The following is a 27,922-nucleotide window of genomic DNA, read 5'->3' on the forward strand; positions in this document are numbered from 1 at the left end:
CAGGCCCCGCGGGGCGGGGCGCGGCGCCACCCCCTCGCACCCGGATCGAGCCAGCGGTGTGGGTGCGCGGTGTCCCCGGGCCCCGGGCGCTGCCGGGTCCGCCCGAACGCGGCTACTGCTCTTCGGAGACCTGACTGCTGCCTGTTTAAGAAACGCGAGCATTATTACAAAACGGCTTTTCCGCTAATTCTGACGTCCCGTGTTCTGAGCCTTAAACCCAAGACCATGTGCAGTCCCCGGGCTACCTCTCCGCGCAGGGCCCGCGGGGAGGCCCCAGTCTATGGTTGGGTCGCCGCGGCGGGAGTGGGGGCGCCGCCCCTCCACAGGTGCGCCCCTCCCCTGCTGGCACAGCCCCGCCCCGGCCCCGCCCCGCGGGCTCATTTACATGTGGCCGCAGCCCCGCCTGGGGCAGCTAAAGCGACGTGTCCTTGTCCCCCGTGGGCAGCTCTGGTGAGTGCCGCCGCGGATCTCAAGGTAATGAGGTAGGGGTCGCGGGTGTGGGGAGCCGTGGAAAGAGGACCCAGGGTCAGGACCAGGTGTGGTCTGGGGGAAACCCGGGTAGGAGCCCTGACTGGGACCATCCACAGGTAGCCTGGGGGCTCACGCTGCCGGCTCCCGCCACTCTCCCGACCCATGGGTCCGGACCCCTCCGCCCCATGACCACGGCAGTTCCGGCCCCAATGTCGTCCCTGTATGTGATGTGGTGGCCGGAATCGGTGCCAGTCCATCAGTGCAAGCAGGAGGTAGAGGGCTGTCTGGAGCTAGGATGGCGCTGTATCTGTGGGTGGCCTGGGCAGAGTGGCTACGGCCACTGAAGCCCAGGACCTCCTGGGGTGGGGCCAGTGAGGAGCATGGGGCCAGAGAAAAGTCCAGGGGTCAGGATGCCTCAAGCAGGGGGCGAGGGACCCACCAGGTAAGAGAAAGTTCTGAGGGGTTAGCATGAGATCAGTCAGGGACATGGGGGGTCAGCTCAGGGCTCCCCAAGGTCACTTACTGTGCACCAAGTGGTCAGTGGCAATTGGGCAGCAGGGATACCGCCATGGGTAGCTGTCCTGAGTGTTTATCGGCCTGCCGAGTGACCACAGGGTGGCTTGTGTTCTGGATTTCAGCTCCAAAGGCCGCCCCCCCCAGAGCCTTCACCCCCTGGGATAACCAGTCTGGAACCATGAAGACCAAGGCCCGGCCCCCCAGGCGCCGGGTGGCTGCGCAGAGCACAGAGGCCACCCCAGGGGATCAGACCCCCGACAGGGCCCAGCCGGACTCCGGGGCCCAGCTGGCCAGGGGCCTGCGGAGCAGGACAGCGCAGAAGCAGGGGGCCCGGGCCGAGGGCGGGCGCAGGCGGCAGGGGCTCCCGGGGGCGGCCGGCCGGCGGGAGAGCAGCGTCCAGCGGCGGCTGGAGAGCAACGAGCGGGAGCGGCAGCGCATGCACACGCTGAACAACGCCTTCCAGGCGCTTCGCGAGGTCATCCCCCACGTGCGCACCGACAAGAAGCTCTCCAAGATCGAGACCCTCACGCTGGCCAAGAACTACATCAAGTCGCTGACGGCCACCATCCTGACCATGTCCAGCGGTCGCTTCCCGGGCCTGGACGGGCCGGGCCCTAAGCTCTACCAGCACTACCAGCAGCAGCAGCAGCAGCAGCAGCAGCAGGCGGCCGGGGGGGCGCTGGCTGCCATGGAGTCCCAGCCCGAGGGCCACCTGCAGAAGTACTCCACGCAGATCCACAGCTTCCGAGAGGGCTCCTAGTGCTGGGCCCTGGTCCCACCGAGAGCCCCAGGCTGCTGGTGACCCCCACGTGGACATGGCCCCAGCGGCTGCATCTTCCTTGAACACTCACTCGGCTGCCTTTCAGGAACACGTCCTGGCCCCCCAGGGCACAGGACCTGGCCGAGGTGTGGCCCGAATGTTTGTGTGGGGGCCCCAGGACTGGTTTCCTTTCACTTCCGTAGGCAGGAGCCCACAGGCCTTGGTAACTAGAATCTCTTCTCTCCTGAGTTCCCCCGGAAGCGAGGAGATCCCAGGAAAAGGTGTCCTCGGTAAGTCTCCCCAGTTATGCCTGAGGCCCAGGCTCAGAAAGGAACCCCCCCACCTCCAACCTGCATCCAACCCCCTCATTCAGGCTGAACTGAGGCACAGAGCAACACTCCTGGCCACTCGGAGAGTGTGGCTGAACCCAGGTGGGGGAGTGTCTGCTTAGCCATCCACCTGTCCAGCAGAAACCCTCATCAGACAGGCTCACATTTAATCCTGGAGGGACCTTCGGAGATCCTGGAGGGGCTGCGATATTATCCTGCTGCCTCCTGTGCTGGTCTCCTGGTTGTGGAGGGACTGAGCCAGGTCAGGGGGTCTGTGGCCTGGTGCTGAGGGGGCTGGAGACAGGACAGGGAAAGAGGGACTGGGACTCTCAGGCCCAGCCCTTTGGGCAACCGTCCATCCCCAGGCCTGCCCCTGCTTCCCACCCAGATTTGCTGCTCATTGTCACTAAGTGGGTGGTCTGGAAGGAGTTTCAGGTGCTCCTGGGTCCTGGCTGGGGGTGGGGGCCCTGCGGGGCTCTCTGCCGGGAGAAGTCTGGGGTGGCAAAGCCCCCTCCCCCACGTGGTGCGCTCCGCAGAAGCAGGGCTGGTGTCTTGGCAGGGCCTCCGCGGGCCTGGGCCAAGCTTCCTTCTGCGCTGTTCCTGCCCCGCTGGCTTCGACAGGCTTGGCGACTTTGCTCCTAACTGGCTGGCATCTCCCCTCCCTTGTCCTTCCGCCCCACCGCCAATATGGGGAGGGGACAGAGCCCTTGGCAGCCTCAGGCAGGAGCCATGGTGACTGAGGAGAGAGTCAGCCTGGCACATGGGGGCCGGGTCCCCTGCGCCCGGAGCTGTGCCACAGGTCTTCCCAGGCCATTGTGGGTGGGGGCTGGGCTGGGCCTCAGGTAAGGCCATCACAGCCGAGGGCTCGGCCCTGATGCATGGCCTTGCCTGGTTGTCCTGGCCCTGCCGTTGAATGTGTTTCCAGGCTGTGCGTCAGCCCTGGCAGCTTCAAGGGCAAGCAGGTGGCACCTCTCGGAACAGCCATTTGCCACTTCGGTTCTAACTTACCTGGTCAGATGCTGGCCGGGCCCTTCCAGGCCCCCTGGGCAGGTGGCCCAGGGACACCTGTCCTTCATCCCACATCAGGTTGGGGTCCCAGGTACCCCTGGCTACTCCGGAAGGTCAGAGCAGTGACGAATGCCGAGCTCGAGGACCGGCGGGGTCCAGGCTCCCCTGCGGGGGGGGGGGACTGCTGGCTGAACACACAACGGGGAGACCCGAGAACCTGGTCGCCCTTGCCTGTGGCTGAGCCGAGGCCAGAGCAGTGCTCAGCGCGCCCCTGGACTTGCTGAATGCACCAGCATGCTGAGCCGACCACACAGGGAGGGGGCCCCAGCAGAGGCTGTCTGTCCAGGAGACCGTGCCTGGTGACGGGGGCAGCAGGACGACGTGGGTCTCCACCTAGTAGGTGACAGCCCCGAGGGTGCTCACTCTCCCTGTCCCAAACTTGCACCGGCACCCCCTCTGTCTCCCAGAGGCCCAGCCCTTCTTCACTGCAACCTGGAGGACATCTGTGTGCCCTGTGGCCACATCACCGAGGACCTTCAAGGTCTCAGTCTTGTTTTTGGGGTGTTCAGTATGGGGGTAGAGAGGGAACAGGTCTGGTGACGGGCAGGTGACACCCGCTGCTGCAGTCTGCTCCCTCAGCCTTCCTCTTGGACCCTAAGCCCAGCCGGACTCCTCTGTCCCCTGAGGAGTCCTAACCTCAGAGGCCCTCACGCACCAGCCTTGGTCACCTGTCCCCCCCGCCCCCCGCCAGCCCGAGCCTTGGCCCTGCCTGCACATCGGACCTCAGAACGAGCGAGATAGCTCCCGCTGAGCAGAGAAACCAGAACTGTGACTTTTCTGTCTGAGAACCCCCGGGACTGAATGGCTGGTGCCCCAGCTGTAATGGTGGTGAAAATGTTGCTTAAATGACCCAGATTTGCTTTTCATTTTTCCTAATGGCTCCTTCAAAGCACTCGTGAAATTGACGCTGTCATAAAACAAAAATAAAGGATTTCACGGCGATCTCCATGTCTGCCCCGTGTGTGCCGGCAGGGGAAACCGTGTTTTAATCACAATCAGAGAGAAAAGGGGGCTCTTCATTTATACTCTGGTGTGAGTTTTATTGAATAAAGCATCTGGGGAATAGAGGTGGTTCAGCGACGCGGAGCAGAGGTGTAGCCGCCGCTCCGCCAGCCGACTCACAGCAGAAGAACAGGGGGGCTCGGGGCAGCCCGAGGCCCACGTGCAAACCCTGACCGCGGGATGTAAACAGACAGGCGCCCGCCCCTCCCCCCGCACTCCACCTGGGCCCTGCCCTCCGGCTCCTGGTCCCACCCGCAGAGGCAGACTGCCGGCTCCTCCAACGCCCCTCAGGAGGGCGCCCCCACGCAGGTACTGAACCCTGACGGGCGTGCGGGAGAAGAGAAACCCCCCGGCAGTGTCTGGTTGTAGGGGCCAACTCCGGGCTTCACTGAATGGGGCGCCAGTGGATAAAAAGCAGCCCCAGAGCCACAGGATAGGAGGGGGCTGCTTGGGAGGTGCCTTCCGGCCCACCCCTCCCCCACGGCCCCAACACATTTGGGGAGGGGCCTCTGCTGAGGCGCTCAGGACAGCTTCTCCCAGCCGTGGGGTGGCCCCTTGGGCCTCTGTCCACCCACGGGGGGCTGTGTCTAGCTGGGGAGGACGCCCTCCAGCAGTTATTTCCGACCCGCCGACTCCTCCCTTAACGTCTGGGATTGGACCCTTGGGCGGCCCTGCTGTGAGCCATATGCCCCGGCACCAACAGTGGCCCTGAACCCGCAGCCCCTTTCCTGCCTGGGGCTCAGAGGGCTCTTCCGTGGGCTCTGCTTTCCCGGGGGCCAGCGTTCCTGGAGTGTCCCAGACTCCAGGTTCCGTCCCGGAAAGGCGGCGGCAGAGGCGGTAGGGGTGGGTGGGAGAGGCCGGGGTGGGGGTCCTCACCCGGTGCCCTCCTTGCTCACAGGGCCAAGTGGGGACGGTCCACAGCGCTTCACATTTCTGGGCTATTCCTGGTGCCTCTGAGGCCATGACCTCAGGCCGGGTTCCCTCAAGCCGAGGCAGGACCCTCCTTCCAGCAGAGAATGAATGGCTGGCTGTGAGGGGCAGGCTCACAGACCAATGTGGACCCTTCTAACTGGGCACTACTCCTGCTCCCCGCTGAGGGGGTAACTCAGCAGCAGACGGGGCCCATGGCCTCCTGCGAGGCGCCAGGCCCACTGGAGGTCCCGCTGGGGAGGCCCTGCTCGCCAGCCGTATCCTGGGATGTGCTCCTGGAGGCCCTGGTGGCGTTGGCCCGGATGGAGATGTGATCCCAGCCTCCCTGCGAGGAGAGAGCCGCGTCACGGGGGTGGCAGGGGGTCGGGGGCAGAGACCATCCTTCCAGACGGCTGGGGCCCGGGGACCCCTGAGGGCTCTGCCTGGGTATCCCGCCAACCCGGGCCAGCCCCAGCCCAGGGGGCCCAAGCACACACAGCCCTGGCCTGAGCGGCCGCCCTCTGCCGGCTGGCTCACCCCGATGCCGTAGTGCCAGCCCAGCCCCGTGGGCTGCAGGGGCTGCACGCCCGTGCGGTGACACACGGTTCCCCGGCTCAGGCTGTGGCTCCCCTGGACTTTGTTGGCGATGACCCAGACCTAGAAGGCAGACCCGCTGAAGGCCCAAGCCCTGACTGCCGTGGCACCATGGGGACGGCAGTGGGGAGACGGGGGCGGGAACCCCAGAGTGAGCGCCTGCTCCCTGCCCTCCCCCAGGCCCCAGACCTGGTCCAGGGGCCCCACGGACACGCGGCGCACATTGTTGGACACGTGTGTCCAGCTGGAGCCTTGCGGGTAGCCGGGTGCGACCCCCTGGCGGTGCCACAGGTTCCCTGCAGAGAGAAGGTGAGGCCCGAGGTGAGGCCTGGTCCCGGAGACCCGCCGTGGGTCTGCAGAGCCACTGGTCCGACAGCCTCTCCGCCATCTGCTCCCCACGCGTGCTGGGGCTCCACCGGCCCACAGCGAGGGGGGCGCCCAAAGCGGCCAACCCTGCCTCCCCCACACTCAGGCTGCAGGTGCCGTGGGGCTGGGTGGGGCTGGCACCTCCTCCGCCTTCTCCGCATGAGAAACTGCAGACAAGGAATTCTTTGCACAGAGGGAGCACGGGCCTGGGACCAGAGCCCTGGGTCCCTGTCCAGCACCTGCCCTTTTCTCGCCTTGCTCAGTGGGGACAACGGCCCCACAGGAAAGGGAGCCAGTGACAGAGCTGCCCGAGGCAGGTGCCATCTGCCACCTCCCAGCCGCCGGCTGCCTGCTGAGGGGCTCCCAGCTCACAGGCCTGGGTGGCTCCTTTTAGAAGATGCTCCCAGCACAGGCTCTGCTGGGCACTATGCCCCTGAGCCCAGACCTGCGCAGGGCTGCCCACTTGTGGGGGGCTGGGGCCCCCCGCCCTGGGGAACATGGGGAAGGGACCTAGGTGGAGCCTGACCTCAGGCTGGGTGGCCTCTCATGGTGGCTTATGAAGGTCTCACGCCAGGGACCCGGGCCAGTGAGGGTCTCACCCCATCGGGGTGCTCAGGGATCCCCAAACCGCCTGGTGGCCCCAGGGGCCGGGGATGACTTGCCATTCTCGTCCACGGCATACACGGACGTCTGGCCCACGGACACCTGCTTTAGCCTCTGTTTGGGAGGGGACGGGATGTGGTACCAGCAATTGCCTGGAACGAGAGGCCGGACTTGGATGCGCGGGGACCCCCCAACCCACGGCCTCGGCGCCGGGAGCACGCTGCCTCCACTCCCAGGGCAGCTGGGAGGGTGACCTCTGACGCCCGGGCCTCTCCCAAGGCCCAGAGAAGGCTGTGGCAGGTCCCAGATGGTGGGGCCGGAGGGGCCGATCTCAGGAACAAGGGCACAAAGGTGCCCACCGGCCTGCGGTGGAGAGTCAGCCTGGCGGCCGCTGTGCCAACCCCAACACCTCCACCCTGGGTGGGGCGCACGACACACCAACCGCCACCAGTTCATCTGCCCCTGTGCCAGCCTCCCCCAGGCCAGACATTGTCTGAGAACAAGCTGGCCTGGTCTGCGCCCTGGGGAGTGGCCACTGTGGAGTGGGCAGTGTGGGGCGGGACATGCAAGGCGTCTGCCGCCAGCTGCCCAGGGAGGAGGCTGAGGACCACGAAGGGCGGCCATGAGGGGTAGGGGAACTGCCCCAACCTGGGCCCAGAGGGAGGGGCGGGGCCTCTGGGCATCCCTGCTGGGCCCCCAGCACCTGGTCCACAGGTGGCTTCTAGGAAATGTTTGTGGAGCTGAACTGAAAATCAGGAGACCCGTCGACCGGCGTCCCCTGCAAGTGGACCAGTTCCACTGCGCCAGGCCGCGGCGGCACCAGGCGGGGGACCTCCTGCAGGGTGGCACTCACCAGCTGGCTGGGAGGGGGACACGGAGCCCCGGTAGAAGGCAGAGCCGTCCCTCGCCACCGCCCACACCTGGTGGCAGCCCCCGATGGAGACTGAGGCGAAAGGCTGGTCGGTGCCAACGTGTAGCCAGGAGGAGCCCTGGGGACCGAGGGGGGAGCGCGCTGAGCACTGCCCGGGCCCAGCCCAGGTCCCAGCAGCCGCCGACACCACACGCCAACCCCACCCTCGGCTCCAGCTACGGACTCCACAGTGAGCCCTGTTTCTGGAAGAATCTGTCAGAAGCCCCAGAGTGACCACAGGGTGGGCAGGCCGGGTGGCCCCCAGGGGCAGGACCAGGGTGCTCACCGCCGGGTTGAGCTCCGACACACCCAGGCGGCAGAGCACGTCCCCCTTGTCACTGATGGCCCAGAGTGCGATGCCGTGCCCGCCCCCGTCGGCGCCCGGGCTCTGGGGGATGATGGACACGTCCCTGAGGGCAACGGGGGCCACCTCCAGCCAGGGTCCGCTGGTCACCAGCTTGCATTTTCTGTAGGGTGGAGACAGAGCAGCCCTGGGCGCCCCAGCCACCTGCCCTCGACGGGAGAAGGCTGGAAGGCTGCAGCCAGCGCGCCCTTCTCCCCAGGGTGGCCTCAGTGGGACCCCCTCCACTCCAGCACCCGGGCGAGCGCCCCTTCCCACCCTCCCGCCCCCGCCTCCTTCCTGCCCCCAGCCAGGCCTCCGGGCCAGCCCGTCCCGCGGACAAGCAGAGGCTGACATGACATTTCTGATGTTTGTTCTTGAAAGCACGCTCTTGGAGACCAGCGAGTCCAGGAGCCTGCGGGCACTTCCTGGGCTGACATTTACTTTGATTCATTTCCCCTCACCTGCGCCTCCCCTTCCTTCTTCTGGGACAGAGGCCGGGAGGTCTGGCGGGGGAGGGCCCGGGAGGAGGGGCCGGGCCACACCCTCGGTCACCTCGTGCTGCTCTTTACCTGGCCCAGCGCCTTCTCCTGACAAAATCCCTCATGGTCTTGTACCCGTGATAGGAGCTGCAAGAGGGAGAGGGTGAACTCGAGACCAGTCCGTGGAAGTTTCTGGAAAGCGACGCCACACATGCACAATCCCCTCTCCTCTGCTCCAGGGTGCAGAGCCTCTGTGGGTTGTGCAGTGGCCTCCAAGGGCGGCAGGGGTCACAAGTCCACACGGTCACCCTTAGGATGCCTCTCGGCTGGCCCAGGTCGCCCTGGGGCCAGGACGGGGCCGCGGCCTGACCAGTGGGCTCTGCTAAGAAACTCTGAAGCCTCGCCACCCCAGGCCGGGCCCTTCTAGGGACAGTCAAGCTGAGGGCCCAAGGCCTGTGACACCAGTTACCTCCCTGGGTCGGCGGGGCAGGTGGGGCTCACAGCTCAGCGGGCTTGTGGGCCGAGTCTCCTGTCTCCACCTGCCTCCCTCCGCGCTGCGCCTGAGCTGCCCTGTGATTCTGCCCCCCTCTCGGGCAGGGCCCCTGGCTTGTCACCCAAATCTCCCCAGCGCTCCAGGTCCCAGGCCAGCCCTCCCACAACCCTGGCACAGCAGAGAAGGGACACGACCAGGTGTCGGAAGAGCCGTGGCGTCCTCCCTGAGCCCGTCCACCGAGGCCAGGTGCCAGGTGCACCAGCCAAGCTCACCTGGGCCCCTCCACACCCGTCCCGCTGGCCCCAAACCCCGCTGGTGGCCGAGGCAGGCACACGGGCCTGCCCCTCGGCCAAGTCCGGGTGCTTGAGGGGATGGGGGGACGAGGCCACAGCTGGGGGGGCAGAGAGCGGGCGATGCTTACGACGGGAAATCACTGGCGTACTGCCACCCCTCCGGGTCCGTGCCCCCGGGAACGCTGAAGTCCAGGAACCAGTCGGAAACCTGGGGGAGCGGCGGTCAGTGCGGGTGGGCCCTCCACTCCCAGCCACCTGCCCCGCTGCCTAGGACTCACCCAGGTCCACTGAACGGAAGGGGGCTTGGTGCCAGCCTTGGTGCACTCCTGCAGGCCTGTGGCGTCGCTCCACATGTACCGGTCGGTGGGCAGGCCCCTATGGCAGGACCAGGAGGGCCACGTGTGACGGCGCCCTGCCCAGGCACCGGCCAGCGACAGACAGACGGACGTACCCGGACCCCTGCGTCTCTGAAGGGCTGAGCTGGCTGAGGTCTGGGACCACAGCTGGGGTGACCCCAGCTCACAAGGGGGCCCTGGACTGCAGTCCACCGAAGGCTGCAGCTGCTGTGAGGGCTGGAAGCCCATCTCGCTGTCACAGGTTGGGGTTCGTGCATTTCATGTACGTTACACCTCCCAGTGAGTGAGGTTTTATATTATGCGTTGCACTTAAAGACTCAGGAGAAGAGCTCTGGAACCAGTGAGACCCACAGAGGCCCAGGGCAGGTGCTGGGAGCCCCCGCCCCCACCCAGGGGCCCCCACAGCAGCCGGGGCGGCCCCTGTGCGGCAAGCTCACCTGCTGGTGTAGCCCGTGACAGGGTTCCAGCGCTGGTTCTCGTAGATGTGCACGCACTTCACGTCCGACTGAGCATAGATGTTCCCGGTGCTGCTGGCCAGGCCTGGGAGGAAAGAGAAGGCTGCCAGGGCCCAGGCGCCTGCCCACTGGGGACTCGGGCTTTTCTGTCTGGGCAGGGAGGTCAGGCTGGAGGGTCGGCTCACGGGCTCACAGGCCTGCTGAGCCCGTCTCGCGGGGGCTGGCCGGGCTGGGTTTGCTCTGGTTTTTCTGGGCTTGTGCAACCCCCGATGCGCCAGCCTCCCACCCACACCCCCGCCACCCCCGTCTCACCTGTTCTGGCTGCACCTTCCCCTGCCTCGCTGCCCCCACTTACGGGGCAGGTGTGAAGCCCAACCAGCTCACGCCTCATTAACACTCAAGAAACCTCTGAGCCCCAGTTTGCTCATTTGTAAAATGGGGACAAAGGAGCTTCCTGCCTCGAAAACATGGACGCAGTCCAATCTGCACAGACGTGGGACCTGTGGTCTTGGTGGACCACGTGGTTCTACGGTGTTGGCCGCCGCCCCCCAGAGCAGGGCGTGTGGCAGGGAAGGAAGGCCCCATTTCAGTGCTTGTTCCTGCCTGCATTTTCCCCGGAAGGAGGCGAAAGGACTCTGCTTCCCTGAACCAGGGGGTGTGGGGGGGGAGCCCACAGGGCTCTCGTCCGCGAAGGCACAGCCCCCCTGCCGAGGTGCCAGAATTGGGGCCTGGGCACCAGGAGACCCAGGCCCTGGGCTGCCGCCTGTGCCCTGAGGCCTCGTCTGTGAAATGACGACTGGGACGTGGTGGAGGCCTGGCCACTGCCTTTCTAGAAGCCTCAAGGCCAGGAAGGCACACGGGAGGCGAGGCCTGGTCTCTGAGCTCCCTCGCCTCCTGGGTTGGCCCCGGGACCGTCCTCCGCAGAGGCTGGCAGTGCTGAAGGTCGCCTGACAGCCTGCTGCCAAATGAGCGTCAACACCGACCAGGACAGTGGCTGTAGTGTGGGGCAGGGAAGCCAGAGGGATGAGAGGGGACGGCCAGGGAGGCCGTGGCAGGGCGCGCGGACCACCCTCACCTTGGAGGCAGCCTCCGCCGTAGCCTCCCGTGTACACCCAGGCCGTGCCGTCGTAGCCGATGCCCCACACCACGCCCCGGCTGCTGGCCTCCACCACCCGCAGGTGGCCGCCCATCTGCCGCCAGAACCTGGGGGGAGGAGAGAGAGGGCTGGCAGGGGGAGCCACGGCAGGGCGCAGGGCACCTCGTCTGCTGGACGAGCCGCCACCGGAGCCCGAGGCAGCCTGCCCTGACAGTGAGCCCTCTGGGCTGGCAGATGCAGGTACGGCTGCCACCGGGGCCAGCCCCTGCGCCCGATGCCCCGACGCTGTCGCCAGAGGTGGTCTTTTTCAACCGGGCTCGGGCACGCAGGCCCTGAGAGTGCACAAGGGACGGAGGGGACGCACAGGCCACTCTCCCGCCCTGGGCGGGGCCTGCGGTGTCACGTGCGTTCCTCTGGTCCTCGAGGGCTCTGGGCGACCTTCTGGGGGCAGACTGGGGAGCACCGTGCTCCCTGCAGGGCCCTCTGCTGCTGCCCCCGCCCCGAGCGTCCGATGCCCTGGGACTCTGTTCCCGCTGCCCTGGTGGGCAGCCTCGTGCCATCTCCTGGTTTTAAATGCCACCTACAAAGCCACCCCCCTCCTACCCCAATACACAGCAACTGTTCAGCAGGGTGACCTGCCCTGAGCCCAGCCAGGGCTCTGGTGTTCCTGGGGGTCTTCACATAGACCCAGGAAGACTTGGTGCCCAGCCAGCAGGAGGCGAGGCCTGTGGGGGCCCTTCCCTGTGGACCCAGAGCCCCGGCTGCTTGGGGCGGGAGCAGCCAGACCCTGGTCCCGCCCACACCCGGGCCACAGCCGACTCACATCTGGTCGCAAGGCTGCTCGTGCTCAGGGGCCTCCAGGTCTGGACTGGGGTCACTCACAAAGATGTCCCCCTTACAGGTGACGGACCAGATGGCCTGTGGGGAGGGGCGGCCGAGGCCCCTCCGGCTCTCGCAGCAGGACAGGTTGAGCAGGGCCAGCTGGCGTGGGCAGATGGCTGGTCACCACCGGGAAGGGGACGGGCAGCAGGCCAAGGCTGGGATGTCCGATGTCTGCTGCCCCTTGACCCCTGGCCTGCGGGGACCAGCGCCCACTCACCCAGTCGTTCATGTCCTGCTCGGTGGCGGCGGCCAGGTGCACGGGCCACCTCTGCCGGGTCCTCTCAGGGGTGTACAGGGCGAAGGAGTGCTTGGCCTCGCTGAGCAGGGGGACCAGCGCCGTCACCTCCGTGAGGAACACATGCAGGTACTGTGCGCAGAGGGCGGGCGGCAAGATTGTCACTGGGACGGACAAGGGTGGCCTGGGTCACCCCCGGTCCCACGGTGCTGGTTCTCGGGGCCCTGGCCTGCCGATGTTCGTGGCGGGCGCTGTGTGGAGGCCTGGTCTGAGGGCCGAGGCCTGGCTCCCTCTTCGAGGACAGCGAGGGCCTGCAGCACTGGACCAGCCGCATCCAAACCCCAGTCTGGGAGGGGTGAGCGGCCCCATCACCGCGCCTGATTTCCCGTGAAACACGGGAGCCCGTCAGCGGCTCAGATCCAGGAGGTGGCTCTGTGGGTCCGCCGTAGGCCGGGGCTCTGTCACCAGGGGCCAGGGTCCCAGGCCAGCCCCGCAGCCCCCAGCCCAGGCTCCCACCACCCGGCCCTGCGCCCGCACCTTCTTCTCCTCGTGGACCACGTAGTAGACGAAGAGGATGCTGTCCCGGGCCCCGTCGTGCCCCGTGAACTGCTCCAGTGCCACGCGGACGTCCACCCACTTGTGGGGCTTCCAGTCGCACCACCACTGCAGGGCTCCCGTCTTCACCCACACCGACTGCGGCACAGGGCCCGGCCGGCAAGGTCACGGCGGGGCCGGGATGGGCCCCATCCCCAGCGCCCCGGGCCCACCCTGGCCTCAGTCCCCACACCGCCTTCACCCTCATGACGAGGGACACTACCAGACACCCGATGGGGCCAGGAGGCCAGCCAGTGCCATAACAGCCTGAGAGATCTGTTACCGCTTCTTCCGAATGGGGAAACTGAGGCTCAGGGAGGTTCTGTGCCCAGCCTAACATCACAAAGTGAGTCGGTGACAAGGCCTGGGCCCAAACCGGCCTGTCTCAGAGGCCTCATGCTTGGCTGCCGGCGAGACGCGTCTGGGCTGCCCGCCGAGATGTAGCCAGGGCCTCTGAACAGCCCAGCCGCGCACTTCCTGTAGGAACTTCTGCCCCCCAACCTGACTGAGTCTCCACAGGGGGGTCAGCCTGACGGTGCCCGGGACCACCCCACACCTGTCTTCTGTTCCCTAGAAAACTCTGCACCACCTCGGCACATGGGGTCCCTCCCTCCGTCAGGAAGAGGCCTGTGTGATTCTCCATCCTCCCCACGACGCCCCGTCCACACCTTCCTCTGAGCTCACTCTGCTCTCTGGGTCCCGAGGCCTACACTGTGGGGCCTGAACAGAGCTCTCCAGGGCAGGTTCATCCTGGAACCTAGAAGGACCTAGAAGGAATGGCTTCCCACCTGAGGCAGGCGAAGGATGTCTGCATCTTCTGTTCCTCCTACCTCAGGGCTGGTATTCAGCAGGCACTCAATACATGCTCGAGAGGAAACAGAAGTGCGCCCAGCGCCCGCCCACCTGCTCCACGGCCTGCTCGTAGTGCCGGAAGTTCTCCAGCTCCCGCTTGGTCCTCTCCGTGAGCTGCTGGAAGATCTGCTTCCGCCAGGCGGCGGTCTGGGCCGGCGTGATGGACAGGGACAGCGTCTGCAGGGAGGAGGCCAGGCCTGCGGGCCCGCGGGAGCCTCAGGGCCAGGCGTCCGGGCCACCCAGCACCGGACAGCAGGATAGGGTTTTGCTTTTTAAGTTAGCCTTTTCTGGCTAGAAAGCTATGAACTCTACGGAATGCCCATGGGCCCTCCCCGCATTGTTCACCCTGAGGGGCTCCGGTGGTCAGCCTGGGCGCCCTCTGAGGCCCGAGCCCCCGACACCCTCCCTCACCCGACTGAACGGTGAACCACTTGAGCGCAGCGTGGGGCTCCACAGCACAGCTTCCTCCGGACACCCAGGCCCACAGCGGGTGGTCGTCAGCGCTGTAGGGCTCCTCCAGGCCCAACGGGAGCAGCCCCAGCGAGGAGACACTGGTGGTCTCGGGACAGCCAGCAGCCGAGTGGCTGGGCGCCCTCTTGGGCTCCTTCAGGTCAATATTGGTCCAGGGCAGCTCGGCCGGGGTGGAGGCCGGGCCAGGGCACGGCTCGGACCCGGGGGTCTGCTCGGCGGGGCCGGCGCACTCCAAGGCACTCTCTGGGGTCTTGCTGGTGCCCGAGCCCGAGGCAGAGCTGTCCTCGAGGTTCCGGGGACTGTCCAGAGACTCTGCAGGGACAGGCTGGTCAGGGCCTGGTCTCTCAGCTTCCGAGGAGGCGTCCATGTCACTCAGAGCACAGGAATCGGCACTGCCCCTCACCTCGTCGCCAAAGAAGCAGCCAGCGCTGGGGACAAAGGGGACAGAGCTGTGACTCCCTGGAGGGAGGGACATGTGATGTGTGCTGTCAGGAGGCCTGGCTCAGCGGCTCCGCCACCGGTGTGACCCCCGGGCAAGCCGCAGCCTCTCTGCGCAGCGCAGGGAGCCGGGCACTCGGCGCCTCACCCACGCCAATCAAATCCATCTGCCCGGACGTGGAGATCCGGCAGCGACGGCATTTCTGAAAGTTGTGGCAAAACACACCTGGTGCAGAGTTTGCCATTTGAAACCAGAGGATGCAGTGGCATTCAGTGCATTCGTAACGCTGTACCGCCGCCACCCGCTTCCGGAACCTTCTCATCACCCCAAACGGAAACACCCTGCCACTGAGTTGCTCTCCGTCCTCCTCCTGCGCAGCTGCCTGGCGGCCACTGCTCTGCCATCTGACTCTGGGTTCGCCCACTCCGAGCACGTCCCCCAGACGGCGGCGGCGCGTGATACACCGCTTCTGTGACTGGCCCCTGCACTCCCGGCCCCCCCCCCGTGTGATGGCGCACAGTCAGACCACTCGTAGTTGTCCAGTCACCCATGAGGGGACAGCGGGGTGGCTCCCGCCTTTTGGCGATTGTGAGCGATGCCTGCACACAGATGCCCGCGCACATGACTTTGTTTGCGAGCCTTTCAGGGCCCTGTCCAGCAGTGGAACCGCCCGGTCACAGGGCGGCTCTGCCTCTTCCAGCTCCTTCGGGAGCCGCCAGGCTGCTTCCAAAGCTCACCGTCCCCCTGCAGAGAAGGGAGTTGCAGTTTCTCCATATCTTGTCCCCACGTCTCCTGTTTTTCAGCGATGGCTCCTGGAGGGGGTGCAGCCATTTCCCTAATGACGGACACTGAGCATCCTGTCCTGGGCTCGCTGGCCCTTCCCACGTCCACTTGGAAATGTCCGTTCTAGTCTGTTGCCCTGTGAAAGCCGGGTTCTTTGTACTTTTGTTGTCAATGGTGAGGGCTCTTTGTGTGTGTCCTGGGTACCAGGCCCTGCTCCAGTGCGTGATTTGCAGACACCCCCTACCACTGGGCTCCCTCTTCACTTTGATCGTGGCCTCGGAGGCAGAGAACGTCTCACTCTGAGGAAGCCCAGTCTATCTTTCCTTCTGCTTCTCGTGCTCTTGGTGTTGTGCTGAAGAAGCCAGGGACAACTCCAAGGCCGTGCAGGTTTCTGGCATCAGAGGTGTCCGAAGCTTCTCAGCTGATCCCAACGTCCTGCTCAGTTGAGGAGACGAAGCCTCCGCTCGGGTGGGAGCAAACCCCGCCTGGCTGGCCTCCCGGCCCTGCTGGTGCAACAGTGTGCTGACTGCCAGGCGGGGGTGGGGGGCAGAGGCGTGCGGACCAGGGTCTGGGGGGCCCCCGGCTGCAGACAGGAACAAGGCGGGCTGTGGAGCACTGTGCCAGGGTCCCATGCACCGCACGACCGGGCAGGTAAGCGCTGTGGGCACTGCCCTGTGGAGTGGAGGCGACCCCAGCTGCCTGCACCCTCATGGCCGGTGGGCAGAGCTGGGGCTCTCAGCGCGCGGTCCCCAAGGCTCACTACAGCGGCAGCAGCACACCTGGGGCCTTGCAAGAAATGCAACATCTCAGCCCACCCACCCAGATCTACCAACACAGAAGCCCCAGGGGCGGGGCCTGGCTGACACCAAGGGAACAAGGCCCCAGAGGAGCCCCCGGCGCGCCCAGGTCTGAGGCCCCAGCTCCAGAGGAGAGAGACTGCGGTCCTCGTCCCTGAACATCCACCCCGCAAAGAAGCCTTTTCCCTCCCAGACCTTGAGACTCCGGAACCAACAGGCCAGCTCTGCTCAGGGGCAGCCACGGCTCCCAGCCTCCTCACCTGTCACCTCCCACCCCCCACCCTCGGGACGAGCTGGGACACTGGGCCCAGGCGGGGGGGGGGGACCCCCACAGGCTGCAATTGTTCCTGCCCAAGATGAGGCTCAGCCCTCCTCCGGATGCTGCCCGCCGGGGACCACGGGCAGGCCATCCCACTGACCCCTCCTTGCCCTGCTGCCCCTGGGGTCACCTGAGGAGGCTTGAGGAGCTGCCCGAGTGTGACCGGTCACACTCCCGGCTGGCAACGATGGCCTTCCACGTCTTCCCACTGAGCTCGCTCGCGGTGACGCCCTGACGGAAGTACACAGCCCGGTCCTCGCAGCCGATGCCCCAGACCTGGGACAGAGAGAGCTGCTGAGTGGGAAGCCAGTGCAGACCTGCGGGCTCCCCTCCCCCTGGGGGGCCGTGGGGGGCTGACGGGGTGGCGGAGAGCACCCCAAGGCTGGAGAGCACGTCTGTACATGCAGTGGGGTGTGTGTGTGGCTGCCGAAGTCAAACTCAGGGAGCCGAGCGCGGAGGGGTTGCGGGCAGCAGGCTCAGGAGAAGCGGGCCTGGGGCTTTGAGGCGGCAGGGGCCAGGGTGGTACCGGTGCGGGGACACAAAGTCCACCCACATCCCCATCCTGTCTCTGGTGGGAAGGAAGTTGTTCCCCACTGAACCCAGAAAGTGGCCTTCGTCTTTTTCGAGATGCAAAATAACCCCCTTGGCTCCCACCTCATTTTCCATGGGAAAGGTGGCCAGGAGCCCCCGACTCCTCGCCCTGCCTGTGGGCACTGAGGAGGGAGGGCATCCTGGGCAGCAGGGGGGTCTGGGAGGGGTCCGAGGAGTGACCCATTTTGAGCTCAACTTCGGGGTGCTTGAACGGCCCCAGCCAGCCCAGGGCCTGGCAGAGCAGTGGCTCCAGGTGGCCCTGCCTGGGGGGCTTTGGTTTCTCTACCGCTCGGCCGTGGCAGGCTGGCTTCCGAGCTCGGACCCCGTGTGCTGTGCCCGCCGGCCGGCATCTGTCTCGCTCCGAGGGCTGTGTCGCCCAGCTCACTGGGACCGTGGGAGGAGGGCCAGCGCCCCGGGGGCAGCTTCGGTCCCAGTGCAATGGGGGGGACGTGTCATGTGTCACCTCTACAAGTTGGGGCCTAAAAACTGCCGAACCTCATACCCATGACGGGGAGGCGACACTGTGCAAACTGAAAGGTGACCTTTGAGAGACGCTTCGTCTAGAAAGTTGCAAAGGCCAGTCTCATCCTTCACCTGGCGATCCGACTTCCCCCAATTTTTTCTCGACAGAACTCTTCCAGTCTCTGGGACGTGGGTCCCTCCCCCTGCTCTGTGCCACTGCTCTGGGGGTCCTCGGGGGCTCTGGGGCCTAGGTGGAACCAGCCTGCTGGGTGCCCTCACAGGCTGGGAGAGTGTCGAGGCCCAGGCCGCCCCCCCCCACCGTGGTGGCACCGGGCAGGGACAGCGGGAAGCCCCCATTCTGAGCCCCCAGCAGGAGGCGAGGCCCGGAAGGAAGCGCACGCACACCTGGTCGTTCAGCCCCACGTTCACCATCATCATCTCTCCGACCATCTGGATCCAGCTGGTGCCACACGGGCTGTGAGAGCTGACGCCTCTGCGGAACCACACCTGGGAAAGCGGGACAGTCACCGCTCCCCGCAGCGCCCCCCAGATGGGTAGGTTTGGTGTTTTGTTTGTTTGATTTTGATTAAAGAGCAAGAAGAACACATGGGTAATCCAGGCCACAACACACCTTTTAAGGGAGGACACGTTCCCCCACGTGCCTCTTTTCCTGCCACCTGAACCCTCTGGGCTGAGGGTTACCCGCCCCCTGTCACACTTGTCCTGGTGGCTTCCTGCCCCTTCTCTGGCTAAGGGCATTGTCCCTACAGGAGATGAGGCTGCCTGAATCTTTCTAGAACCTTCTTCCCACTGGTTCAGACACAGTGGGGCACCTGTTGGGAGCAGGCAGTAGCGGCAGGTGCCAGCTGCTTCAGTGCAGTGGTAGCTGGGCGGTGGGACTGCTGGGGGGTCGGGGGTGCGACACCTACAGGGGGGACTCTGCAGGCACCGAGCATCTGGGACTTTCACGCAGACGGTGCACAGTGCTTGGCTGATTTGTTCAAAGAACAAAAACCTACACCACCCTCAACGAGAAACGGGGCCCTGGGACCCAGCCCCCGGAGACTCTGTCTTACTTTGCGGTCCTTGGTAACGGCCCAGACCACGCCCACTCCCACGGAGACGAGCATGATTCCGTTTTCAGACGTAGGAGGCTCCACTACACACCAGGAACTTCCTGCACGGCCCCAGGAGAAAGCGCAGGGTCCCCATCAGCGAGCGCACTGGGGAGAAGCTGGGCGTCCCCGCTCCCAGTGCGGGGTGCAGGGCTCCCACCTTTGGGGTTGTTCCTGTTGATTCCTTCCCGAACCAAGGCCTGCCCCTCCCAGAGCGTGACCCACAGGAGGTCGTGGGGTCCACAGCTGACCTGGACCACCTCTCCCGGGGTGTCCACGAGGGACCACGATGAGCCTTCGGGGTTGGGGTGGCTGACGCCCTCTCTGTACCACACCTGGGGGGGGGGGGCAAGAGAAGCCCGTAGGAGGGGTCCGGCGGAGTCAGGCCAGGGCTGCCCGGAGGCGCCAGCGGCCCGGGCGTGGCTGCATTTGCTGCATTTGCTTCAGCGTGTGCACAAGCCCAGCGTGTGCGTTGGGATATGAGGGACCGCCGCATCTCCCTCGCCCTGTCCTAACTGCCTTCGGGACCTGAATGCCAGATAAGATGACCCCTCACCGCTGCCAAAAAATGCGACGCCTGGATTTCTGCCTTCCGAAGGGACAGACCTGCTGCCAGAACCCTCTGCTCACCCACGTGCCCAGTGGGAACCCCGGCGCCAGCTTCAGCACCCTGCGCCCCCTAGTGGCGGTGCGCTCTCAGAACACCTGTCTCTTGCCAAGCCAATCCCCTTCCTGCAAATGTCTAAAGGTCGTTTTTCTCTTTAACCTGAAGACGGTGAGCTCAGTCAAACATTTAAGACTGAGAAACCCGTTTATATTGTCTGCACCGTCTGGCTCACTTCGTCTGGAAGGGGCTGCATGTTGCTGTGTGACCTGGGAGGGCTGGGGACCCCCTCCCAGAAGCTGTCTCGGTACTGGGGACCGGGGACTCCCAGTCCTGTCCCCTTACCCTCCAGCCCACACTGCAGAGACAGGCCTGGAGGGCCTCCCTCTGCCACCTGCTGGCCTGGGGGCCCTTCCATTTCCCCAGCTCTGCCTGGAGCCCGGGTTCTGGTGACACCTTTTAAGGACCACAGGACTGGCGCAGAGTGGCAGTGGCTCACAGCCAGCACGCAGTCACCACAAACACTGCTCTGTGGCCCCCATTCTCCCTTTTCTCTGCTTCCAGGTGGGCGTGGCCCCCTGGGGGGGCTCTTTCCAGGCGAGCTCCCCGCCATTCTGCTGCGTGGCTCAGGAAAAACCATGGTTGACCGAAGCCCAGGCCAAACAAGACCCCAAGGGTAAGCATGATAAATGCTTTCTGTGACTGTTCCAAGTAAAGCGTGCTGGGCAGTCACAGAGCACTGTCTGACACCGTGACTGAGCGCGGGGTCCCCTGCATTCAGGACCGTCTGTGTTGCTGCTTGCAGTCAGGGGCTGGCTTTATTCCTTATGTACACACTCCCTGAGGGAAGGGTCTCCTCTCATTTCCAAACACCCACCACCATCCACTTGCCCACCCACCCATCCACCTATCCATCCACCCACCTATCCACCCACTCACCCATCCACCCACCTATCCATCCACCTGCCCACCCACCCACCTATCCACCCATCTACCCACCCACCCACCCATCCATCCATCCCTCCATCTACCTATCCACCCACCCACCCACCAGCAAGACTTCTAGAGATTGCTGTGGAGAAAGTGCCACAAGGAAGTGGGCAGAGAACTCTGACTGAGGAGACAATATTGATGGCATCTGAGCCCAGGGTGGGCACCGACTGGTGCTTTGGGGGCCCAGAGGAGGGCGAGGTGAGAACCAGGCCTAGGGTGGAAGGTCAGAGGCTTCTGGGAGGAGCAGGACCCAGTGGGTCAACAGGACAGCAGGGTTCACAGAAAGGGTGACTTGGGGACTCTGATAATGTTCTGCCTGCTCAGGCTGACCCCAGCTGTGGGGACAAGTGAGGAGAAGGTCTCGGGGCAGCCCTTCCTGTCCCCCCTCCTCTGGGAGGACAGCGGAAGGCCAGCTTCTCTCCTGCCCTGCTCCTGACTGTGGCCACCCCCCCCCCGCCACCTCCTCTCCAAGGCCCAGAGGGGCACAGCCTTACCTTCCCCTGCAGAGACACAGCCCACACGGACAGGTGGCCCACGGGTTCATCTGTGATTTCCCACCCCCCGACAGAGAGGTCATTGAAGGGGTCTGGCAGTTGTTCGGGGTCATCTTTGGAAGGGATCTGAAACAAACAGGAGCAGGGCGGCGGCACTCAGTGCCTGAGGGCGCTTGGGCCAATAGATGGCGCTGTTCGCCTCCTGGTAAACACGTGCTCTCCAGCCCTCCTCGGCCTGTGCCTCCCACTCTGAGGTCCCTGCACCATGCCTGACCTCACAGAGCTGGCACACTGGAACAGAGGGTCCTCCCACCCCGGGTCCCCTCTGCCTTGTTCTCCTGCTGTCGGCCACCAGGCCCCAGCTGCTGTGCCCAAGTGGTCACTGCTGCTCCAGCATGAAGGCAGTTGCACACACAGGGTCTTCCCGCTGCTTGGCAGTGACCTGACCGCTGTGACTCCACCCCCCACCTAGAAGGTGGCGGGTCACAGGGCGTGGCCCTGCAGTGCAAGCCCTCCCTGACGCTGGCTGTCGCTTCGTTCTCCTGTGGGCTCCCAGCCCGACAAGCAGGTCGGCCAGGCTGGCAGTCCCCTCTCACAGCGAGGACCCTTCAGAGAGGCCTGGTGAGGGCTTGAGGACTTCCTCTCACTCAAGGCCACGCAGGACTCCAGTCCAGGCCTCGAGTCCCTAAGCTGCAAGGTCTGTCTGGGTCACGAAAACAATACGAGGGCCAGCGTGGCTCATTCGGGGTGAGGAAGAAGCGCACAGGCTGAGCCTCACTCTGGGACAGGGCAGCCCGAGACCAGGGTCAGAACAAGTTCTGTGCTGTCCGGGGCCCGTCTGTCCTGCCCCCGATGTGGCCATCTCCTTGATGAAGGGGCATGGGAGACAAGTCAAAGGCCAGGTCCCAGCATGGGGGTGGGGGTCCCCTGTGCACAGATGGGAGGGTCCACGTAACCCTCACACCAGGGCACTGCTGTGGGCTCTGCCCCACACCCCAGGCCACACGCAGGTGTTGACCTTGGCCCAGGTGTCCCGGGACTTGTATCTCCGGTACCGGATCCACCTCCGCCTCCTCACACATGAGTTCCATTTCTTGTCTCTCGTGTAGGTGGCAGGGAAGTCAATGGCATAGGTCCACCCCTGAAATGCAGGAGGGTGCTCTGTAAGGCTCTGGGGAAAGGAAGTGGTAGGGCTGGGGAACGGGCTGAGCAGGCGGAAGGGGGAACAGCACTGACCCCCACCGATCCCTTGCAGAAAGTGGGGAGCACGCAGGGCACAGGCCAGGGTTGGTGCCACGGGGTGGGGGGCCCCTGGAGACAGCACGGGGTGGGTGGGCGGAGCCTAAAGCATTCCTTCCCCGCATCAGAGCCCCGGCAGGTGCCCAGTTCACCTACCCCTTTCTCCGTGGGTTCCCCTCCAAAGTTCTCGTCCACGTACCAGTCAGACTCCCACTCCCAGTGCGGCGAGGGCAGGGCCACCCCATCCAGTGGCCGATGCTGGAGCCCACTCACGTCGCTCCATGGCCAGCGGTCACTGGGCAGGAGCTTCTCACAGAAGCCACCCACCGGGTTCCAGCGCTGAGGGCAGGCAGTAGGCACAGGCGTCAGGCCTGTAGCTGGCCCGAGAAGGCCAGGCCCCTGCCCACAGGGCCCTCTGGCTCGTCTCCACGGTGGGAAGGGGGCGGGGGAGCCCAAAACTCGGGGGCCAGCCAGCACACCACCATCACAGTTCCCAGGGCAGAGAACCTGCCACAGGACACGGTGCCCCAAGGGGCCAGCGGTGGAGGGCATGGCACGCTGTGGGCTCCTGGAGACCGCGGGAACCCACTTTTGTGTGCACCTGATCGGCCTGCCTCGGTGAGGACACAACAGAGGCCCTGGTCCCAGGGACCCCGGACACCACCCGACTCAGAGCTTTAGAACACGGGCACTGGCCGGGAGTCTGGGGTGTGCAGCCTTTATTCCCAACCCAAGCACACAAGCCCCACCTGATTCTCATAGGCCTCCTCCTGGCGGCGGATGGGGACGTCGCTGGCGCACACGTACACGTAGACCTGGTTGTCACAGGCGATGCCCCAGCAGCACTGCCCGGCCGCACTGACCCGCTTGAACTCCAGCTGGGTGTCCTTGCAGAGCTCCCAGTACTGCCCAGCCGTGGAGAGTGTGTACACCCTCCCAAAGAGATCCACGGCCCACAGCGCCGAGCTGGGCATGGCGGCGCCTGCGGGAACACCGGGGACGGCGGGGCAAGGGTCAGTGTTGTGCCACGGCCAGTGGCAGGCTCCCAGCCCAGGGACATCCAGGCCAGGCAGGGCCCGAGAACCCCCAGCGGGGACAGTCTCGTGCCGCAGGTGGCGAAACGCAGTCCAGACACAGATGAGCAGTCGCCCCACACTCAGAGGCAGAGCGCAGCCTCCAGCCTGGGGCCCTCTTCCCGTCTTTGCCTGCGGGTCCCTCTGACTGTGGCATTTCTTTCACACACACAAGAAACTACACAGAGGAAAACGGGGCTTCCAAGTCTCTCCCTCCCCAAAGCTACGAATACTATTATTAAGTCAAATTGCCTTCGCATCTTTCGTATCAAGAGAATAAATGAAAAGCCATAGATGTAGTCGAACCCCAAACATACACACATCCTTCCTCCCCAGGAAGCCTCTGCGCCCCTCCCCCACCCCGGTGGAAGGGTCCCCTCCCTCGTGCTAGTTCCACTGGGACCTTCTTATATGGGTTTGGTGGAGGCAAACACATGGGCCCGCCACCCCAGCCAGAGCCTTGCGTGGTCCTGCAGGGGCCCTGCGGCTGCGTGGCAGGCATGTGAGGGTCCTGCCTTCTCCCTCCCTGTATGCCCACCTCCCTCTCTTCCCGACCCCTCTCTTTCTGCTCTCCTCTATTCCTGTTCCTTTTTCTCTCCTCTTCTTTCTACTTGGCAGGGCGTGGATGAGGCAACTCTGCTCTCTGCCGTTGGCCGGCCCCCATCACCCAGGGCTGACTCTACTGCCGACCTCGGGGTGTAACTCCTGGAGGCCTGGCTTCTGGTAGGGATGAGCGTCCCAGCATGGCAGGGCCACACGCCAGCCCAGGACAGTGCTGGACTAGGGTGGCAGGGGGTGTGGCTGTGAGAAGCTCTCCCGCACCCAAGATTGAAGCCTGCCCAAGCGCCAGGGTGGACAGAAGAGTCTAAAGGTGAGGACACACACAGCCAGGCCAGTCTGGTTTGGAAATCAGACCTAGCAGGGGACGGAGTCTGGGGACCTTGAGCCGGGCTGGGCAGCTCCTTCAGTGTGCCACAGGCACACGGGCGCTTCAGAAAGCCGGCGACTGGAATGGCAACGTGAAGTGGACCGCGTCTGAAAATGGGAGCATCTGCCGCGGGCAGACGGCTCTTGGGGAGCACAGCATCTGACGAACGCCGAGAAGAAAGAGAAGTGAGAGTTGGAAAGCAAGTGACAGAAAAACAAGGAACTGGAAGAAGGGAAGCAGAGAGGACAGAGGCAGTTTGGGAAACATCAGGACAGGAAGTGGAAGGAGGTGACAGGAGGGAGCCCGACCAGCAGAGCGGTGCACGCACGACCCGGGGCAGCTGCCGCAGAGCCTTCCTCTGTGGGCCCAGGGCACCAGCGCCCAGTCAGACACGCGGGAAGTCGGAACACCAGCCTCCTGGCGCCATCTGGAAACTGGAACCTGCATCCAGGTGCTTGAGCTGGAGCCCCTGGGACGGACCCCTGCGGCCGCCCCCAGATACCCCTCCGCTCCTCCCTAGTCAGGACCAAGGGCCCACTACCCCCCTGTGGCATCTGCACTGTGACCGAGACTGCTCAGAGCCCCCGGGGCCCTGACTGCTGGAACTCATGTCCTGGCTGCCCCTCTGACCAGCACCACCAAGTCAACTAACCACTCTTCGCTCCAGGTGCTTGATGTATAAAAGGCAAAGAGGACTCATGACCTACTTAGGTAGTTGTGAGAATTAAATGAGATAACACAGGCATAGAGCTTATATCATGGGTAGTGCTCAGTGCTCAGCGACGACTCAGTGAGTGCTGCTGATGTCGCTTTATTACTTGGCATCTGCTACCACAGTTGCCCCTTATCCTCTATCTCTTAAAAACAAAACAAAACAACCACACACAAAAAAAATCAAGTCCCTTTCTGGTCAGCCTGAGTCTTCACCCTCTTCATTTGCCCTGCAGCTAACAGTGCTTTGCACACAGTGGGTCTTCAACCAAAATGGCGGATAACGACTGCCACTTACAGTCACCACCCTGAGCTAAGACAGAAACAGCGCTCCAGGAAAGCCAAATACTTGATTACTGATGACTTACGGTTCGAAGTCAGGTCAGAATAGATGTGGTAAAGCAAAAATAGGGAAAGGTCAACAGCAGGATCTAGGTGGCAGACATGTGGGCATTTACTGTATAATTCTTTCAGTTTGTCTGTATGCTTGAAAATCCTCATCCTACATACATTCCTGGGGAACAAGTAAAAGGTTTGAGGGGGGATGGTCTTTCCTATGGTGTTATTTTAATATAAATGCAGTCTTCGAAGATATTCCTTAGCTGACTCTTCACTGCATAGAGGCTGGCGAGGTCTGGCTCCTTCTGCAGGTCCAGCCCCAGAAGTGGAGACTTGGACTCGATGGACTTTCCCTCAGAGAAATGACTAAGCAGTAAGTCCCTTACAGACACAATGGAACCTTCGGGACACCTGCCCGATGGCAGACTCCACTGCAGACAAAGGGTGGGGCAGGGTGGGGTGTGCCAACTCCCTTCAGAGCAGAACCTGGGCTCCAGTCCCTTCCCAGCTACAGACGACCTGGGGGTCAGCGCCATTGCTAGTTCAGCTGCTCCTCCTCTCCACCTCTGCCAGGGTGCCACCCCAGCTCCTCACAGGCCACCCCCCGGTGTGAGGTGGTTGGGTGACACTGGGTCACTGGGTCGGAGGACTCTTGAAAGGAGGGTGGGAGGGAGCATTAATCCCGTAATTAATCCCCTTCTAGCATGTCTTTGTTTTGTTGGGGTGAAGAGATGAGGGGAACATATTTCAAGAAAGGGACTTTGGATTCACCACGATCTTTGGCACAAAGGACTTCACCACCCTCAGAGCCATTTGCCTTTCTGCTCGGATTTATTAACAGATAGGTCTCTTCCGAGATCAAAGGTGCCGAAGGGAGGTGGTATGTGTGTGGGGGAGCGGGGAAGGGTTGTAATTCCAAGGAGGCTCCTGAAGCATTTCCCTTGCCTTGGGATCCTTCCTGAAAGGTTGCCTACGGGTTGGTTTTTCTGTTACACCCGGTCAGACCCACCCTCTGTGCAAACAGAGTCCTGGCGACTAAACGTCGCTTAGTGCCTGCCCGTTGTGGGGGCTGTTGGAAGGCGACGACAGGGTCCAAAGCAGCGGGAGAAAGCAGCAGGATGTGCACGGTAGCGGAGCCCTTCCAGCCGGGCAGCGTCCGCCCGGCGCCTGGGGCAGAAAGGCCCTGAGCCTGCAGCTCTGCAGATAAATCCCCACCCAATACCTGGTGGCATTCGGGTTCCGGGCACTTGGGCGACAGGTGGGCCCCTTGCCCGGTCACCAGTAGCACAGTCGAAGCACCGGGCCCTGACCATCTGCCTGCGCTAATCTCACGACCAGCAGATTTGCTCCCACCACCGCCCGGAGGAGGGACGGGAGGGCTCCGCCCAGCGCAATCCTCTGAACCCTCCAGGGTTCGGCAACCCCCAGTCACTCCCGGTTCACAGACTGGGGTGGGGATGTTCCCTGGTCGCTGTGCGCCGTGCTCTTTCCCGAGCTGGAAGCAAGAACGAGCAAGGCGCAGTTCCCTCTACCTCCCTCCTGGATGCGATCGTGGCCATCGCGGCCGCCTGGGCAGGAAGCGCCGCTGCCCTCAGCCGTCCCGACCTGTCCGGGGAGCGGGGTCGCGGCCCCGGCATTCAGGCCGCAGCCGCACTCACCTGGGCGGGCGCCCGGCGGCCGGGGTCGCTTGGATCGCTCCACCGGGGCCTGGAGAGCGAGCGCCTCGGAGGTGGCAGCCGGGCCCGCGCCCATTGGCCCGCCTCGCCGTGACGCAAACGCCGGTCGTGCGCCATTGGGTGAGGCGCGTCACGGGCCAGCCTCGGGGTCGCGGCCGGGTCGCGCCGGAGTTTGTGCGGCGGAGTCGGGTGGAGCTGGTTCCCGCGCGCTCAGGGGAGCGTAGAGTCCCTGGAGATCGCCCTTGGTTCCCAGGTCCTGGCCTGTCTCCCCCCCAGGGCCCGCTCACCGGAGCCCGCAGGCAAGGAGAGGGGCGGTGGGGGGGGGGGTCTGAGTGCGGTGAGCCGAAGGACGGAGGGAGCCTGGAGCGGAGGCCCGGGACCGTCGCACCTGGGAGGAAGTGCTGCTTCGGAGTCGTGCGTGTGCCCCCGGTGCCATACTATCTAAGACACCAATGTGCAGTCCCCTGCGCCGGAACATGCCCAGACCGGTGACCCTTGAGTAAACAGCACGAACTTCCACCCCGCCCTGGTCTCCTGGGCCGGCATTTCCTCGCAGGGTTAACTCGCGTGTGTCCCTGATTATGGCTGAGGTCACTTTTTCATGAGTTCAGTGGCCAGCTGTATTTCCTCTTTTTTACTAAGTGCCTCTTCCTGTCCCCCCCCCTTTTTTTTTTAGATGTTTTTGTCTTTTTCTTACCGATGGGCAGGTCTTTCTACACACTCTGGATCCCAGCCCTTGGCTGGTCATGGGTGTGGCGGGATGTTCCCCCTCTCTGGCTTGCTTTTCCACCTCTTACTGAAATGCTGTCCTGATAAAGAGAAGTTCCTGATTTTAAAGTAATCAGATTGTCTCTTTTCCTCTAAGGTTGGTGTTTTGGCTGTGTGTGTGTGTGTGTGTGTGTGTGTGTGTGTGTGTAGGAATCCTTACCTCAAGGTCTTAGCGCTATGACATTGTCTGTAGGTTTGTTTTGTCTATGACATTTAGATCTGCAGTTAGAGTGGCTAGGTTCCAGTTAGTATCACCATCCCCTTTTACTTCCAAAAGTGTCTATAACGTTTCCTTAAGCTTTTCTTCTAGGAGAGAAGTTAGGAGCCTCTTTGCTATTTGTCACTGGCCACTGTCCTTGGCTGGCTTTTGGAGCGGTCCAGCAGCATCCACCCATGGTGCCCAGCGCTGCAGAGAGCTGGGCAGACCTGAGACCTGGACTGGCTCCCCTGGCTCCCGCCCAGGGCAGACCCCGCTGTGGCAGCAGCCCCCCCCCCCCATGCACCCCAGCTCTGT

General features: G+C 64.1%; 2 protein-coding genes across 3 annotated transcripts; one reads left to right on the forward strand and one right to left on the reverse strand.

Moving 5' to 3' along the window:
* The first annotated feature begins 370 nt into the window (after nt 1–370).
* Nucleotides 371–4,118, forward strand: BHLHA15 (basic helix-loop-helix family member a15). 2 transcript variants are annotated; one of them, XM_037134815.2, is made up of 2 exons: nt 371–450; nt 1,110–4,118. In XM_037134815.2, exon 2 carries the CDS (start codon nt 1,166–1,168, stop codon nt 1,745–1,747), a length of 582 nt encoding a protein of 193 aa, XP_036990710.2. In that variant the 5' UTR covers nt 371–450; nt 1,110–1,165; the 3' UTR covers nt 1,748–4,118. The 2 variants fall into 2 exon arrangements, with proteins under 2 accessions (XP_036990710.2, XP_036990711.2); XM_037134816.2 differs by having other exon boundaries at nt 395–474; nt 1,110–4,117.
* A 41-nt stretch (nt 4,119–4,159) lies between these two features.
* Nucleotides 4,160–26,716, reverse strand: TECPR1 (tectonin beta-propeller repeat containing 1). Its single transcript, XM_037134818.2, has 25 exons — nt 26,623–26,716; nt 22,663–22,895; nt 22,070–22,252; nt 21,693–21,815; nt 20,675–20,800; nt 18,744–18,918; nt 18,545–18,645; nt 17,874–17,975; nt 16,546–16,691; nt 14,018–14,505; nt 13,658–13,803; nt 12,698–12,853; nt 12,143–12,292; nt 11,867–12,024; nt 11,023–11,150; nt 9,930–10,032; nt 9,415–9,511; nt 9,265–9,344; nt 8,441–8,497; nt 7,815–7,995; nt 7,472–7,607; nt 6,678–6,770; nt 5,839–5,945; nt 5,593–5,712; nt 4,160–5,401 (listed from the first exon to the last, which is right to left on the reverse strand). The coding sequence occupies exons 1-25, from the start codon at nt 26,714–26,716 to the stop codon at nt 5,252–5,254; spliced, it is 3,633 nt and encodes a 1,210-aa protein (XP_036990713.2). The 3' UTR covers nt 4,160–5,251.
* Between the last annotated feature and the right edge of the window lie 1,206 nt (nt 26,717–27,922).

Source organism: Artibeus jamaicensis, unplaced genomic scaffold (genome assembly GCF_021234435.1).
Source record: "Artibeus jamaicensis isolate MK-2021 breed Jamaican fruit bat unplaced genomic scaffold, CSHL_Jam_final scaffold_3151, whole genome shotgun sequence".
NCBI classification, from domain to species: domain Eukaryota; kingdom Metazoa; phylum Chordata; class Mammalia; order Chiroptera; family Phyllostomidae; genus Artibeus; species Artibeus jamaicensis.